At 42.8% G+C, this 15,973-nt stretch overlaps 1 protein-coding gene across 2 annotated transcripts in view; it reads left to right on the forward strand.

Moving 5' to 3' along the window:
* The window catches only part of LOC127584964 (protein Hook homolog 3-like), a 57,786-nt gene extending 46,732 nt beyond the window's left edge, over window positions 1-11,054 (forward strand). For both annotated transcript variants that reach the window (XM_052042041.1, XM_052042042.1), the window contains 4 exons: window positions 651-754; window positions 1,119-1,223; window positions 7,531-7,602; window positions 9,679-11,054. In XM_052042041.1, the coding sequence (XP_051898001.1) occupies window positions 651-754; window positions 1,119-1,223; window positions 7,531-7,602; window positions 9,679-9,819 (422 nt within the window). In that variant the 3' untranslated portion in view covers window positions 9,820-11,054. The remainder of the gene's footprint in view (window positions 1-650; window positions 755-1,118; window positions 1,224-7,530; window positions 7,603-9,678) is intronic.
* Window positions 11,055-15,973: the final 4,919 nt, after the last annotated feature.

Consider the following 15,973-nt stretch of genomic DNA (forward strand, 5'->3'; position numbering starts at 1 on the left):
ACGCATAAAGGACAAGAGCAAGGAACCGTCAACCTTCATAAGGCATGAGTTTGGCCAGAAGTGGATAATTGTCTAGTTCTGGACAACACTGTTCGGAGGCTTTAGAGAGGGTGCAGAAAAGATTTACTAATATGATTCCAGGAGCAAGAGGTGATGTGGATATACTGGAGAAGATTGGAGGATTTGTTCTTGGAACAGGACCATGCTGTGTGGCCGTGACTCTGTAACAGGAGGTGTAGACAGAGTGGGAAGAGAGGAACTGTTCCCATCGACAGATAGTTGAAGATCTAGGGGATGTAGAAGGAAGGGGAATGGCAATAGAACCAAAAGTCATGTAAGGAAGTGAAGCAAGGGAAAAGCAATTGTTTAAGGTTTGGAAAGTACTGCCGGGGGAGAAGTGGAGGCAGATTTAATTGCAGCCTTAAATGGTGCTGAAGGAGTATCTGCACAAAGAATTGGCAGGGAGTGGCAGTTCCCTGCATTAGGAACTTGAGCAAGTGGCCACATTCCATGCTGTGGTCACTCTGTGAGTCAGTAGGTTCAGCCAGTTGCACAATACAGAAGAAACTGTATCTGTGCTGCACTTCTGAACCTCAGTCCCTTGATGCACTCAAGCTTTGAAAGCCCAATCGATTCTCTTCCATTTGTAGCAGCCCGTAAGATCGATGAGCTGCAGGAGGTTTTGAAGAAGAAAGATGAGGACATGAGGGCTATGGAGGAACGCTACAAGAAGTACCTGGAGAAGGCACGGACGGTGAGTCTGCTGACTGCTACGGCTCATCATCCCTCAGTCCATGTTGCAAAGCAATTATGTTCTGGTTTAAAAGTAGATTTGCGATCTTACAAAATATCTTGGTAACTTTTAAGAATCTGTTTGCTTCATAGCTTGTAATTTAAAGCTGCTTATCATGGAATTAAGGCCAAGATACATTGAGAGGAAGATAATTTGAAAAGGTCTCTCTAATCTGAATTTCCAAACCCTTTTCAATCCTTTTGGGCACATTTAGATTATCCATAGAAAGGGTGCAAAATTCTAGAAATAAAATGCAATTGTAACATTTTGAGCATTTAACAGTAGAGAACACTTTGATCACCTGATCCAATTTTTCTTTTCCCAGGTGATTCAAACTCTCGATCCAAAACAAACTCCAGCAACTGCTCCGGAAGTTCAAGCCTTGAAAAATCAGTTGCATGAGAAAGAGGTTAAGATTCAGTTGTTAGAGGTATGGCTTTTGAGCAATAGCGTTTGAGGAGTTGAACATAGAGATTTGACATCACGTGGCTTTCAGAGGGACACGACTGATGGTTTAACACTCCTGATTACAGCGGTTTCAGACCAAATGGAGTGAATGAAAAGGAGGGAGAGGCTAATGCCAAAATAGTCTAAAGAAACAGTTGCAGATCTGAGAAGGGCTAATATGTCAGAAGGATCATCAAGTGAGGCTATGCAGATCGAAAGTTATTTTCGATCCCAAGGGACTGCCTAAAAAGGAGTAACAACATGGGTTGAATGAAAGACGTGCTGTTGTGAGTGTACCATAGACCTTCAAACAGTCAGAGGGAGATTGTGGGGCAAATTTCTAAACAAATATCTAATGCACAAAAGAACTAAGGCAGTCATAGTGGGAGATTTCAATTAATATTAATTGAGAAAGTGTAAAAAGGCGCAAATAGCACAGAATTCCCAAATTGCTTTCCGGAGAACTTCTGTAGCCACTATGTAGCAAGCCCGAGAAGGGGGAGCCATGCCATTGCGGATTTACAATTAGGGATGAAGCAGGTGAGGTGAGGAATATCAGTGGAAGAGCACTTTTGGGGTAATGGTTGTAATTCATTAAGATTTACTAAAAATTCTGGGAGAGGACAAAGGTAACTTCTAAATAGTTTTAAATAAATAATAAAAAGCCAGTTTTACTAAACTGAGAAGTAAATTCGTAAAAGTGGGATTGGAAATGGCCTGAAGCTAATCAGCCCTGCAGCAATGTGATGTGTTCAAGAAAGGTGGCAAAGGGACTGTAAGCAGGTTCCCACAAAGTAAATGGGAGGGACTGCGTGTCCAGAGACCTGTGGATCACAGGGTGTATGGAGGGCAAGGGGAGGAGACCTTAATACACCTGAAAGCCTGGAAGAGCATAGAGGTGAAATTAGGAAAGTAAAGAGAGGGTATGAGAAAATATCAGCGAGTAAAACCAAAAAAGATCCAAGGGTATCTTATAATTGCATTAAGAGCAAGAAGATAGCAAAGAAATAGACAAAGCCTATTGGGAACCTAAAAGATCACGTGTGTGGGGGTGGAGGATGAGAATAGGGCTACACCTTGTTTGTTATCTACAGCCCTCATTAACCTGGGCCACTAATCCCCATTCAACATGATCATAGCTGATCTGCCACAGGATTTGTCTCCTTATCTGTGCCATTCCCCGTGGCCATTGATTCTTGTGAATCTTTCAGACATGCATCTAGTTCCTCTTTAGCCCTAGTGACCCAGCCTCCACAGCCCTCCGGCAGAGAACTCCACATGGGAAATTGTACCCATGCACCTCAGTTTTAAATGACTTCCTCGAATCTTATAATATTTATGACACAAAAGTGCCAGGCAAGAATAACTATAATGAGGAAATTTAACCAACTACCCAAAAGTAGCAGATGTTCGACAGTAGCAGCTGGTCCACAACACTCAGCAGGAGTTTATCCCAATTAGAAAGAGCGATTCCATGAGAAGAGACACAATCTGTGGTTAACAGAGGTGAAGGATAATGCTAAATGGAAAAGTAGGGCATACAAAGTGACCAGGGCTGGTGGGAGACCATAGGACTGGGAAGTTTTGAGGATCCAGCAGCAAAAGACTAAACAGTTCATAAGGAGAGAGAAAATTGATTTTGAGAGAGAATTTGTACGTAATATCAAAACAACAGAGATTCCATGGATCTATAAATAGGAAGGCGGCGGCTACAGCAGGTGTGGGACCTCCAGAGAATGAAGCTGGTGAATTATTAACAGGAAATAAAGAAATGGCAGCTGTGTTAGATCAGGTTTTTGCATCAGCCTTCACCATGGAGGACACTGCAGATATCCCTCAGATAACAGATGGGCTCATTTCACATAACATCAAGGAACTTGTAAAAACCCAATCTCAAGGGAAAAAGCATTAGAGAAACTCACAGGGCTAAAGGCGGACAAATCATCAGGACCCGATGGACTGTACCCAAAGGCTTGAAAGAAAATGGCTACAGAGAAAGTAGGTCCATTGGTTGAAATTTTTCAAAATTCCAGAAGGATGCCAGAAGATTGGAAGACAGCCAATGTGACTCCCTTGTTCAAAATGGCAGGAAGACAGAAGGCAGGGAACGACAGGTCAGTTAGTTAACAGTTATTGTTGACAAGATGCTAGAGTCAATAATCAAAGAGGAAATAAGTAATCATTTAGACAAGCTAAATAGAATCTAACCTCCTCAACATGGTTTTAACATTAGAATATAGAACAGTACAGTACAGCACAGCAACAGGCCCTTTGCCCATCATGTCTGCTGATCATGATGCCATTCTAAACTAATCCCACCTGCCTACACGTGGTCCATGTCTCTCTATTCCATCTGTCTGTCCAACTGCTTCTTAAATGCTGCTTCCACGACCCCGGCAGCGCATTCCAGGCACCCACCATTCTCTGTGTTTTTATATATATAAAAAAAACTTGCCTCGTACATCTTTAAACTTTCCCCATCTCACCTTAAACCTATGGCCTCTACATTTGACATTTCCACCCTGGGAAAAAGACTGACTAAATATCTATTTGATGAAAGTAAATCATGTTGACAAGTTTGCCTGAATTCTTTGAGGATGTGTCAGGGAGAGTTGACAGAAGGGAACCTGTAGATGGAGTGTATTTAGATTTCCAAAAGGCATTTGACAAGGGGCCACATAAGAGGCTGGTGCACAAACTAAGAGCCCAAGAGGGACAAATTGTGTTAACGTGGATTGAAAACTGGCTGTCACATCAAAAACACAGTTGGAATTAATGAGCCCTCTTCAGGAAGGAGGCATATAAGTAGAGGAGTATACTGTGATCATTTCTTGTTTAGTATTTACACTAATGCCCTGAAGGAAGGAAAGAAATGAGAGGTTTCCAAGTTTGTTGTTGATACAAAAATGGGTAGAAGGGCATGTTGTGTTTCTGCAATGGGACATAGATAGAGTGACTGAGCAAAAACCTGGCAAATAGAGTTTAATGACAGCAGCATTTAAGATGCATTTAGACGGACATATGAACAGGCAAGAAGTAGAGTGATTCAGACAATGGCATCATGGGTCAGCACAGATGAGGTGGCCGAACAGATGAGTCTGTTCCTGTGCTCTGCTGTTCTGTTGAGACACAAGGGACTGCAGATGCTGGAATATGGAGCAACAAACAATCTGCTGGAGGAACTCTGGTTTGAGCAGCATCTGTGGGGGGAGGGGGGGGGAGGAAGGAAGGAATAGTCAATGTTTCAGGTCGAAACCCTGCATCAGGACTGTACTGTTATATGTTCTAATGTGGGGAAGTGTGAGGTCATGCACATCGGTAAGAGGAATCAAAAGGCAGATTATTATCTAAATGGAGAGAGACTGCAAGTGAGTGAAGTTCAGAGGGATCGAAGTGTTCCAATGCATGAATCACAGTGATTGCAGGCAGGTCCAACAATAATTAAGGCGGCTAATGGCATTTTTGCTTTTAATGTGAAGGGGTTGGAGTTTAGGATCAGGGAGGTTGTGTTCCAGTTGTACAGAGTGTTGCTGAGGCCACACCTGGAGAACTGTGTACGGTTGTGGCCCCCTGACCTAAAACAAATAGAGTAACATAGGAGGCAGTCCAAGGGGGAATCGCCAGCTAGTTCCTGGGGTGAGAGGTTGTCCTATCAAGCAGGGTCTGTATTCCTTGGGAGTTTGTAAGAATGAGGGATGACCTGATTCAAACACGAGATCCTCGGGGGGCGTTTGACAGGGGAGATGTTGGGATGTTTTCACTAGTGGGAGAGTCATGAACAAGGGGACCTGGTTACAGAATAAGGGGCTATTTAAAATTGGAGGAATGTCTTCTCTCAGAGGTTACTGAATCTCTGGAATTCTCGGCCCCTGAGTGTGATGAAGGCCAGATCAATAGATATAATTGAGGTGGAGGTAGATAAATATTTGAAAGATCGAGGAATTGAGGGTTATGGGGAACTGGCACAGAAGAAGAGTCGAGGCCAGCATAGATAAGCCACGATCATATTGAATGGTGGGGCAGGTTTGAGGGGCCGAGTGGTCTACTCGTGTACCCTTGTCGTTCAATAGCTTTACCATTGCTGAGTTCCCTGCCATCCATATGCTAGGGGTCACCAGAAATTCAAGTTAAATTCTCCTGACTTCTGGTTCTTCCAATTATCTCAAGTAACTAACCCCTCCTCCCCACCAACCCCCCCCACCACCCCACCTCCCCACTGTACGACATCTGGTCAGGATGAATAACACAATCTTCTGAAACTTCAATCTTTAAAGGTCAACTTTTCTTGTACTTGTTGGAAATCCTTGGAGGGATCGTGCACATTTAAAGCAGCATTTTATCTTCAGTAAATGTTTAAGTGATACAGCCCTTGTACACTGAGTTAATGACATTGAGTAGAGCTGCTGAGCAGAGCAGGCGTGATGTATCAGGAACTGCAGTGAATGCCTGGCCTTGAATGTTCTTCATTTGGGTTTTAGTTGTCACCACTGATGTGTAGCTGACTGCTGAGGACAGAATGCTTGAACTAGCATGGAGAGATTACAGAAAATGTATCAAACCTAATTAAATATTTTGCCAACTTCTGATTCTGTTTTTCCCAAAATCTCCAGAGCCTTTGGGAATAACCTGGGGTATTATCGTCACTTGTACCAAGGTCCAGTGGAAAAACTTGCCTTGCATACCGATCGTACAGGTTAATTCATTACAAAGTGTAGCTGCATTGGTTAGTACAGAGTGCATTGAGGCAGTACAGGTAAAAGCAATAACAGTGAAGTGTCACAGCTACAGAGGAAGTGCAGTGCAGGCAGACAATAAGGTACAAGGTCACAAGATGGTAGATTGTGAGGTCAGAGTCCATCTCATCGTATAAGGGAACTGTTCAATAGTCTTATCACAGTGGGGTAGAAGCTGTCCTTGAGCCTGGTGGTACATGCCCTCAGGCTCCTGTATCTTCTGCCTGATGGGAGAGGGGAGAAGGGAGAATGACCCAGGTGGGTAGGGTCTTTGATTATGCTGGCAGCTTCACCAAGGCAGCGAGAGGTAAAGATAGAATCCAAGGAGGGGAGGCTGGTTTCTGTGACATGCTGGGCTGTGTCCACAACTCTCTTCAGTTTCTTGCGGTCCTGGGCAGAGCAGTTGCCATACCAAGCTGTGATGCATCCAGATAGGATGCTTTCTATGGTGCACCGATAAAAGTTCATCCCAAAGCTGCCCCTTAACTTTGAACGTGGGCGTGCAGCTGGTGAATCTAGGTGCCTGAATTTTTATAATGCCTCTGAAACTTTCTTTACCCTTGCTATCCTGGTCTTAATCCAATGTGCCCCAATCAGAGATTTAACGTAAAACATTCCCTCTGTCTGACAACTGCTTACTCTATTTATTAGCTATGTTGACATGCATTCAAGTTCCATTAAAATGCCTTGTGAAAATCAGTATTTTTTGTGAGCCCACCAGGGTGCCTCATCCCCTGCATCATGTTACATATAATGCCACATAGTTCCATGCCATTGCCTGTGACTTGTGTGTGTGTGTGTCTGTCTGTCTGCACGTTGCCAGTGGTGTGTTGTGTCAGTGCTGTCTATGGATCTGAGACCCGATATTTGATTACTGATGTTCCAGAAGCTCTCGGCATTAGTCTGCCCACATTGGACAACAATTTGAAATTGCCTAGAGCTTTAACCTAGCAGAATGTCCGAAGAGGCTTCACTGGAGTGTATACAAAGAAGATTTAACACAAATTGCCTAAGAAAATATTAGTATGTTTAACCAAAAGCTTAAACGGACAAGTTTTTTAGGCGCATCATAATGAGAAATGTGGTAGCAATATGGACAGGTTTTAGGAACAGAATTCCAGAGCTTAGAGTTTAAGGTGTGGCCATTTCTGGTGGAGCGTTTAAATTTGGGAATGCACAAGGGCTAGATTTGGAGCTGCTGGCATTCTTTGGAGGGTTATAGGGATGGAGGGGATTATAGAGATGAGGAGTTCAAGGTCATAGATGGATTTAAAAACAAGGATGACAATCTCAAAAATCGAGGCGGTTCCACTTGGGAGCCAGTGTCGCTCAATGAACGTGAGTGGTGGGTGGTTGGGATTTAGTACAAGTTAGAATGAGCGGCAGAACCTCAGGTGATGTCTGGTTATTGGAGGGTGACCAGAAGTGTGTAGATACGGCCAAATTTGGAGGTAACGAAGGCATAGATGTTGGTATTAGCAACAGCTGCGCAGAGGCAGGCTGGAGCCAGGCAATGTCACAAAGGTATGTTTTTCAAATAACTTTGTTTCTTGTTAGAATGATTTTGAAAAAAACAAATCCCAGAGAGATCAAGAGGAGAAATTAATCATCAGTGCCTGGTACAATATGGTAAGTCCACAGTTCCACTAAAATTGTTGTCTGTCTTATTATTCTTCCCCTTAAGACTTATAAAATTATGGAGGACATTTGAAGTTCATGTATATATTGTCGTGTTACACAAGGAAATATCTCCATGTGTTTTACACTTCCAATAGTTTTAGGATACAAAGTAGATTAATAGGTGATTGTGAAAAACCAGAGAACAGAGGAAATAATCAAAATATTCGTTTCAACATTTTGTGTGTCCGTGTGACCAGGGCAGATCTGATTTTAAAATAAATCTTTTTTTGAAGGACATTAAACTGAACTATTGCTAATCCTTGCACTCCTGCCAACTGGCGTTACCCAGTGATGCCCCTAGGGGGGAGTAGTGTTGCATTTCCAGGTTTAACTTCATTGACCAAAGTTGGTCCTAAACGAATCTTGTTATTTTTAAGGATTAAATAATTTCTGCTTAAACTACTATTGTGACCATTGACTTCAAGCAAGTTTTAATTAGTAAAGATACAAAAGAAGAATTTCAAGGTTTGGTTTTAGTACAGCTAACATGGGCCAAAGGGCCTTTCTCTGCTGGCTGGGTCTGTGACTAGGTCCATGACCCTCCGTCCCTGAGCTTCCCAATAAATAAATTTGCATAAATCCAGACCCCTCTGTGTCCTGGGGAAGCCTCATAACACTTCAAAGCCAAATACATTCCACTGAAATGTATTACGTAAAATGCAGAGTGTGGGGGCAAACCATTGTTTGTTGGTTTACACATTTCGCACAAGCAACAGTCCCCTTGACTCACTTACTAACCACTAGGCACCACTTGCCCAAATTCTGTACTAATCCCGTTCCATTCTTCCTATATTCCCATCAGCTCCCCCCAGATTCTACCCCTCACCTACACACTAGGAGCAGTCTACAGCAGCCAGTTAACCTACCAATCCGCACATCTTTGGGGTGTGGGAGGAAACCGGAGCACCCAGGGGAAACCCATGTGGTCACAGAGAGAACATGCAAACTCCACACAGACAGCACCCGAAATCAGGACAGAGTCTGGGTCACTGGATCTGTAAGGCAGCGGCTGATGACCCACTGCGCTGTGCATCTGTCTTGTTTCAATTTTGTTTCAAACCTGCTTTCTTTCAACTTCTTGCTCTTTGATCTTCTATACTTCAGTTATTAATTTCATTCGGTATTCTAAAGCCTCACAATGCTGAACAACATTCTCTCATGTTCTATATTTAGGCCTGTATCTTTGTCATTTCCTCACACTCCACTATACGGGCTTCCAGGTTACGTACATGTATGACCCGACTTACAGATATCTGAATTTATGCAAATTCTCCCACACACTTTTAAAGCATTTTTCAAGCTAATAAAATGTTTCATGTTATTCATTAATGACTGGATAGAGTATACAGTATATTGCATTAGTTTAATTATTGGGAGTGTTAGAGTGAATATTCAATGAAATGAAAGAATTATAGCGGGTGTATTTAGAGAGAGGATATGGGTAGCTGTAGAAAATGGACATTTCTGACTCGTGGAGAAATCAGCTTACAGACCGTTTTTGGGCACAGACCCCTCGTGTAACCCGGGGACTGCCTGTATTCACTAATTATGTGGCTAACCATTTTGACAAAGTTGTACAGAGTGCAGATGTGGTGAATAACTGGTTAAACTCTTTGCTTTAAGAGACTACTGAGATAGCTCCCTGCTCCTCAAATAGTACCCAATAAACTGGTAAAGTCTTCAGATGTGTATCTCATCCAAAGATCGCACAGTTGACACTCCTTCATTGGAATGGCAGCCTGGAAGTTGTACTCTGCTTTCCAGAGTTTGCTTTAAACTTGTAACCTTCTGAGGCAAGACTGATAATTAAAAATAGATTAATTAATCCATTTTTTTTCAAAGTGAGGTCCCTGGGCCCAAGAGTGGGTGGGAAGGGAGTGTCGTCAGATCTGTGTATTACTCACTTTTGATGCTGTTTGCTACAAATCTCTGCACGGTTTTTCTGCCCAGTCCTCCTGCTTCACTGGTGGACAGGTGAAGATACATTGCAGTGGGGTTCATCATGTCTGCTTCCTTCTCCTGCAGGGGATGGCTCTCCACCAGAAAGTAACAGAGGAACGGTCCCGGGGTCCTGGCCAATCACTGTCGTTCCTGGCTCAGCAGAGACAAGCAACTAATGCACGGCGGGCACATCCAAAGCGGTTGCAGCAGTCCGTACTGCGATGAGTGTGGAGAGAATTACCGTACCTCAATGCAACCTTAGTCCAAAACACTGACTGTTCTATTCAAAAGATTAATGAGTTTATCATTTCCACGTCCCCACCTACCACCCTTACAAGGGTTCTCAATCAATATGTAGGAGAGTTTTATATAATAGCTCTGCCATTATAATCAGAGTGGAGATTTGGGGGTAAAATCATGGTGATCATCTCTCTGGGGAGAACTGTTCAGGGAAATCAAAAGCAATATCCTGCAGATGCTGACCATCTGAAATAAAAGCAGAGAATGTTGGAAGTGCTCAGCAATTCCAGGGAGCGTCTTCAGACGGAAATGGTTTATGTTTCAGGGCAGTGTGTTTTCATCAGGTCTGGTAATGGACCGACAGGTGACTGCACAAGCCGTGCTTTCCATGACCACTGATTTCCCCATCACTGTGTCTCTATCTTCCCTGAACTTTCTCAGAGACTGTTTGACCATTTCTCACTTCCCCCACCTCCACTACCCACCACCCTGACTGAGTCAATCCAAGTTTGCCTGGAAACGACAGAGGAATTAATTGCACACAAGGGCTGGTTATTGTTTCCCTTTCTGATAACACTAATTTGCATAGTACATTAAGTCCTTAAGCTATCTCTGTTTTCCTTCTAAGATCTGTGCTTCAGTTTAAAATGCAAAGAGTGTCTGAGTTCCATTTGGTAGCTTTGCAAAAGCAGTTGTCGGTCTGAGTGGTAACGATAGGCTGCTCAGAAACTAAAGTGGCATCATGTTTGCCCAGGATACGTGCACTTTACTGTAACCGGTTCCTGCTTGGTCTCGATTGGTGCAAACGATGAGTGTGTGTCGAACTGGAGGGGGATTTGCCCAGCCCTTTGGTTGTAATGGAATGTGCCTTTCCCTTGAATAATGTGTTTTTCTCTCTGCCTATTGCTGAAGAAATTAAACTTTTGTTTTAATGATTCTCTTGTCCTTCTGGATAATTAAGCAGAGCTGAATTTTTACTGGGCTTATCTGGCTAATTGATTTTTGTTTTTGCTGTTGCTGTGAAGTCTGTTTTCAGTACTGTAGGGGGTGGACTGTAAAACTGAACAGAAATCATTAATGGAACTGAATTCTTCAAAGAAAATATTTTAGTTTCAATTTAAACTGAATGTAACGTGCAGCTGTACTGAGGACAGCCACTAGAGAGGAATTATCAAGTCTAGATAGTACATTTGTTAAATAAAGTTTTTGTCCTTTATATGTCTATATGGGTGACTGGCTGATTATTTTCTTAAGACATGCATTGTTAATAATTGAGATGTTGTGTCGGATACTGAAATCCAATGGGGAAAGTGAACTTGTATATAAAAAAAAGTAAGAAAAATCCAATGACTTGGAATTAAAAAGAATATTGCACCCAGAAAGTTTGAAGTGTTTCGTGTCAGTAAGGGAGCTTGAGATGAAAATGTAGTCACTGATTTCTGTTGGTCTTGTAGAGTTGGAGAATGTCCACGGGAAGGAGCCTGATCACCAAGCTGTGGTCGTGTGGAGTGGCTTTGGACAGAGTTGAGGGTTTACCAACTGCCTACATCGGCCAACTGAACAAAATAAGGGGCAAGCCACCTGTTACCTTGTGTTGGTTGGTGCTGACATTGCAGGGAGTACATTTGAAATTGAATCTGAATACAATTTTGTGTTCCTCTCTTGAAATTTTTCTAAGGTAAAATTGCACTGCACTTTCAACAAAGTATAAAGCTAGAAATCTGTTTTTTTTTTAAAACCATCAAAGTAAGATCCATGTTGCAGGGTGGGGTCACAAACTGTTAACTTTTAGACTACAGCTGGTGGCCTTGGCACAGTTACAGCTGAGGTATTGCGTTCATCACAGAACGGAGCCCCTCCCCAGGGCTGTTCAAATGTGGTCTTCCAGCCTCCTCTTACTAATCCCGTCTCAAAATGCTTTCACGGCAGTGATGACCAAGGATACTGCCATTCACGGTTCTCTCTGGTTATAGGGACTGTGTGGTGGAGGTACGTGCTCCACTGTCTTTTACTGAGGTTGATGTCTTTCAGTAACCTTGCTGAAGTAGTTTTGTTCCAAATTTGCTCCAACTTGAAGCCATACTCTTGGTACAGTCCACACACCCTATGAAGCAAATGCATCTCCATGATCGTGTGTTAATGAGTCGCATAAGGCTGGGTCAATAAGTTACTGGAAGGGCAGTGTGGTGAGAGTTCCCATAAGAAAGCTAGCCATTGTGGCCACTCTCAATTTCCTGGTCCAAGTGACCAAGTGCACTTAACTGGAATTCACAAATCGCCACAGTGGGATTTCAACCCACAATCTGCACGTTGTTGGTCCAACACTAACCTCAAGGCCAATGCTGATTCTTGCCAGCTCTCCCCCACCCTCGTTCCAGGTTGGTCTTTCACAACTGGGGCTGATAGTTAGTTACCCCCATCCCCAAACAACTGCACAGGCTTGGAGTTAGGATTGTTCATTGTGGAACAGCAGAGGTTAAAATAAATGTTCTGAATCTCGTTCTACTTTAGCAAGGAGTATGTTGGACAGCGTACATAATATATGAAAACTGTTGGCTTCAAAGTGAACCTTTTCCTCTGGGTCACTTTTCTAATGTACCATGGTCTGCAACTCTGCATGTTGTTCAGCCATCTTACTGCGAGGAGCACGGATAACCTTTCAACAACCTCTAGAATATCCTGAACATTTCAGGGTTGACGGTTTGTATGCAAATTGGCCATTGGCTACAGACTTAAGTTGAGTGTTCATCAACAATTGTGTCAGGAAATGAGTCCAAGATGGGCAAATGGTTCATTGTGTAGCAGCTTAGTGAGAAAACTGAGCTTGGTTAAAGAGTGGAAGGAACAAATTCCTGATGGAAGGGAAACGTTGTTAACAGAAAGATGCATAATATCCATAAAAGTAACCACATTACACGTGATTGCCAGGGGAATCACCTAGCATTCTCACTACATTTGGCCTTAAATTATTTGGTTTATATTATTTAAACTTTATTTGTTTGTGACCAGTTACCATTGTGGTACCTGAGCATACAAAGAGTCTGATACAACAGGCAATGTAAAACCAGCACAAGCTATTGCACATAGAATTGCATTTGACAGAAAGATGCACAAGGTTCCCCTTTAAAGCAGTGATCTAAAGACATTACTGAAAGTCAACCACATTACTGAAAATTCATCCCCCAATCACTCTGATTGTAAAAGCACAACCCACCACTTACAGCAGAATTGGTTTAAGATATCAAAACACACAGTAAAATGCATCTTTTGGGTAGAGTGCTCTGGGGGCAGCCCGCAAGTGTCGCCACTCTTCTGGCACCAACATAACATGCCCACAACTTCCTAATCTGCACATCTTTGGAATGTGGGAGGAAACCGGAGCACCCGGAGGAAACCCACGCAGACACGGGGAGAACATGCAAACTCCTTACAGACAGCGGCCAGAATTGAACCTGGGTCACTGGCACTGGAATAGCGTTACGCTAACCACTACAATACTGTGCTTACTACGTGCAGTCTTTCTTCAGATACTTTGGCAGAATTAGCATGTTTTGTTTTTGTCAGTGATGAAAATTACAATTGACCTCAAGGGCTGATATTAAAGAACAACACAAGCCTTGCGGTTTTATTTTCTAAAAATGCATCCAGTTAAAACAGTGTTAACTGCTGTGCAAAGCAATCTGATTCCTGTCACTAGGATGGCTGCTTTTTATTAATTTGCAAATCAACCTGAAGGTATTTGTCTTTTTGACATCAAATGAGCTAAATTAGACTTTAATTAGTTGATGTAGTCATCTCTACTAAGGCTGAAAGGGAGTTTTCTCCTCCATTAGATTTCAGTGATGGACAACTAATCCTGGGAAAGGTGAACCTGCTTCTCTGGGTCTCCAATGAATTCATAACAATTGATTTGCTATCTGTTGCCTGCACCCTACCACTGTCCACTGTTAATATTGTACATTTAGAGAGCATCTTTCATACTGAACAGAATCAAGATCCAGAAGTTAGATCAGGTGTTATCAAGTAGATAGTTCCTGTGACTTTAAGAGGAGCATCCAAAACCTTGGTCGAAGACGTGGGTTTTAAGGAGAGTCTTAAATGCAGAGTTTGATAAGATCCTAGAGCAAAATGTCATCATGGTCTGAGCTGTAGAGTTGAGGCAGGGTTGGGTGAGATTCTGAGAAGGGGAAGGCTTAAAAGGCCATTAATGTCCATGTTTAATGAATTTCAGGTCCCCCTTTCCCATGGCCTGTTTATACAGACTAAATATGGGAAGAACAGAATTCATTCTTCAGCCATCACCCATTTACAGAGGGGAAAGATAACCTGGTGATCTGATTCATCATTTGATACCGTGTCCCTTCTGCATACCCACTACTCAAGAAGAAGTCAAAACAGTTATCAATAATTTATTCATTTTGGCAAACTACTATGACTTGTACTGAGCAGTAGATACCTTCTACCTCAATGTTTCAAAAATAGTACGAGCAGTTTGAGCAGTAGTTAATGAAATGACTTATTGATGTCGGTGTCACTAATTCTGGTGATTTGATCTGTTGCTGCATGAAATGGGCCCAATTCAGTGCAAAATGAATGGTTTTAAAAAGTTCATTGTTAAACATCTATAGTGCAGGTGTTCCAGATATGAATGTCAATGTAGAGGACATACTTTCTAATTCTGGACTATATAATAATCAGTTTCCAAATGATTCACGGGGGGGAAAGCAATATCCTGGCATTTTTTTCTTAAGGAGTTAAAATCGGAATGGATCTGCTGAGTTTCTGGAAGGAATCCCGGTTAGAATTCGGCAATGGTATAAAACCATCAATATCATTCAATAACAACACCATTGGACGCTGCTTCTCAGGATGAGCATTCACTGTAACCAACAACTGCACTCCCTCCAGAATGATCAAACTCCACAAGGATGCAGACTCGGGAAAACCTGCCATCCTACATTACAGCAGGTTTGAACTCAGACTTGAGAACTATTTCTCCTCCTTCCCCCTTCCTCAAACAAAAAGGCCCCACAGTGAATCATGTTGATGGTTTCCAGTGTTAGTTGTGTTAAATTCATTGATTATATTGGGAAAAACATGAACCTTTATAGGGAGTCCATGTCCCAGCCTCTGTGTGAATGGTTCATTTCCAAACGGGTTGTGCAGCTGGTTACATGGACCTGCCACAGAAAACATTTGGGTATTTAGAAGAGGTTGGAATGCACATCGAGTGTGGAACACGGTGGCATTAGGACTGGTACACAGGTTGTTGGGAGGTAGAGATTATACAATTGCTGTGGGCATGCTATGTTGGCGCTGGAAGCGTGGCGACACTTGTGGGCAAAAAGATGTATTTCACTGTGTGTTTCGATGTACATGTGACTAATAAAGAAATCTAAGTGACTAATAAAGGAGGAGATTACTGAACCGTTGATTAGGATCTTTGAGTCCTCGTTGTCCACAGGGATGGTACCAGAGGATTGGAGGGTGGTGAATGTTGTCCCCTTATTCAAGAAAGGTAGTAGGGAAAGTCCAGGGAATTACAGGCTGGTGAGCCTTACGTCTGTGGTGGGTAAGCTGTTAGAAAGGATTCTAAGAGAGAGGATCAATGAGCATTTAGAGACTGATTAGGGACAGCCAGCATGGATTTGTGAAAGGAAGATCTTGCCTCACAAGCCTGATAGGGTTCTTTGAGGAGGTGACCAGGAAGATTGATGAAGGTAGTGCAGTGGATGTGGTCTACATGGATTTTAGTAAGGCGTTTGACAAGGTTCCGCATGGTAGGCTTTTTCAGGTCAGAGGCCAAGGGATCCAGGGAGGCTTGGCCATGTGGATTCAGAATTGGCTTGCCTGTAGAAAGCAGAGGGTTGTGGTGGAGGGAGTGCATTCAGATTGGAGGACTGTGACTAGTGGTGTCCCGCAGGGATCGGTTCTGGGACCTCTACTTTTTGTGATATTTATTAACGACTTAGATGAGGGGGTGGAAGGCTGGGTTAGCAAGTTTGCAGATGACACAAAGATTGGTGGTGTTGTGGATAGTGTGAGGGCTGTCGAAGCTTGCAGAGGGATATTGATAGGATGCAGAGCTGGGCTGAGAGGTGGCAGATGGAGTTCAATCCATAGAAGTGTGAGGTGGTAC

The sequence above is a fragment of the Pristis pectinata genome, chromosome 31, assembly GCF_009764475.1.
Source record: "Pristis pectinata isolate sPriPec2 chromosome 31, sPriPec2.1.pri, whole genome shotgun sequence".
NCBI lineage: Eukaryota > Metazoa > Chordata > Chondrichthyes > Rhinopristiformes > Pristidae > Pristis > Pristis pectinata.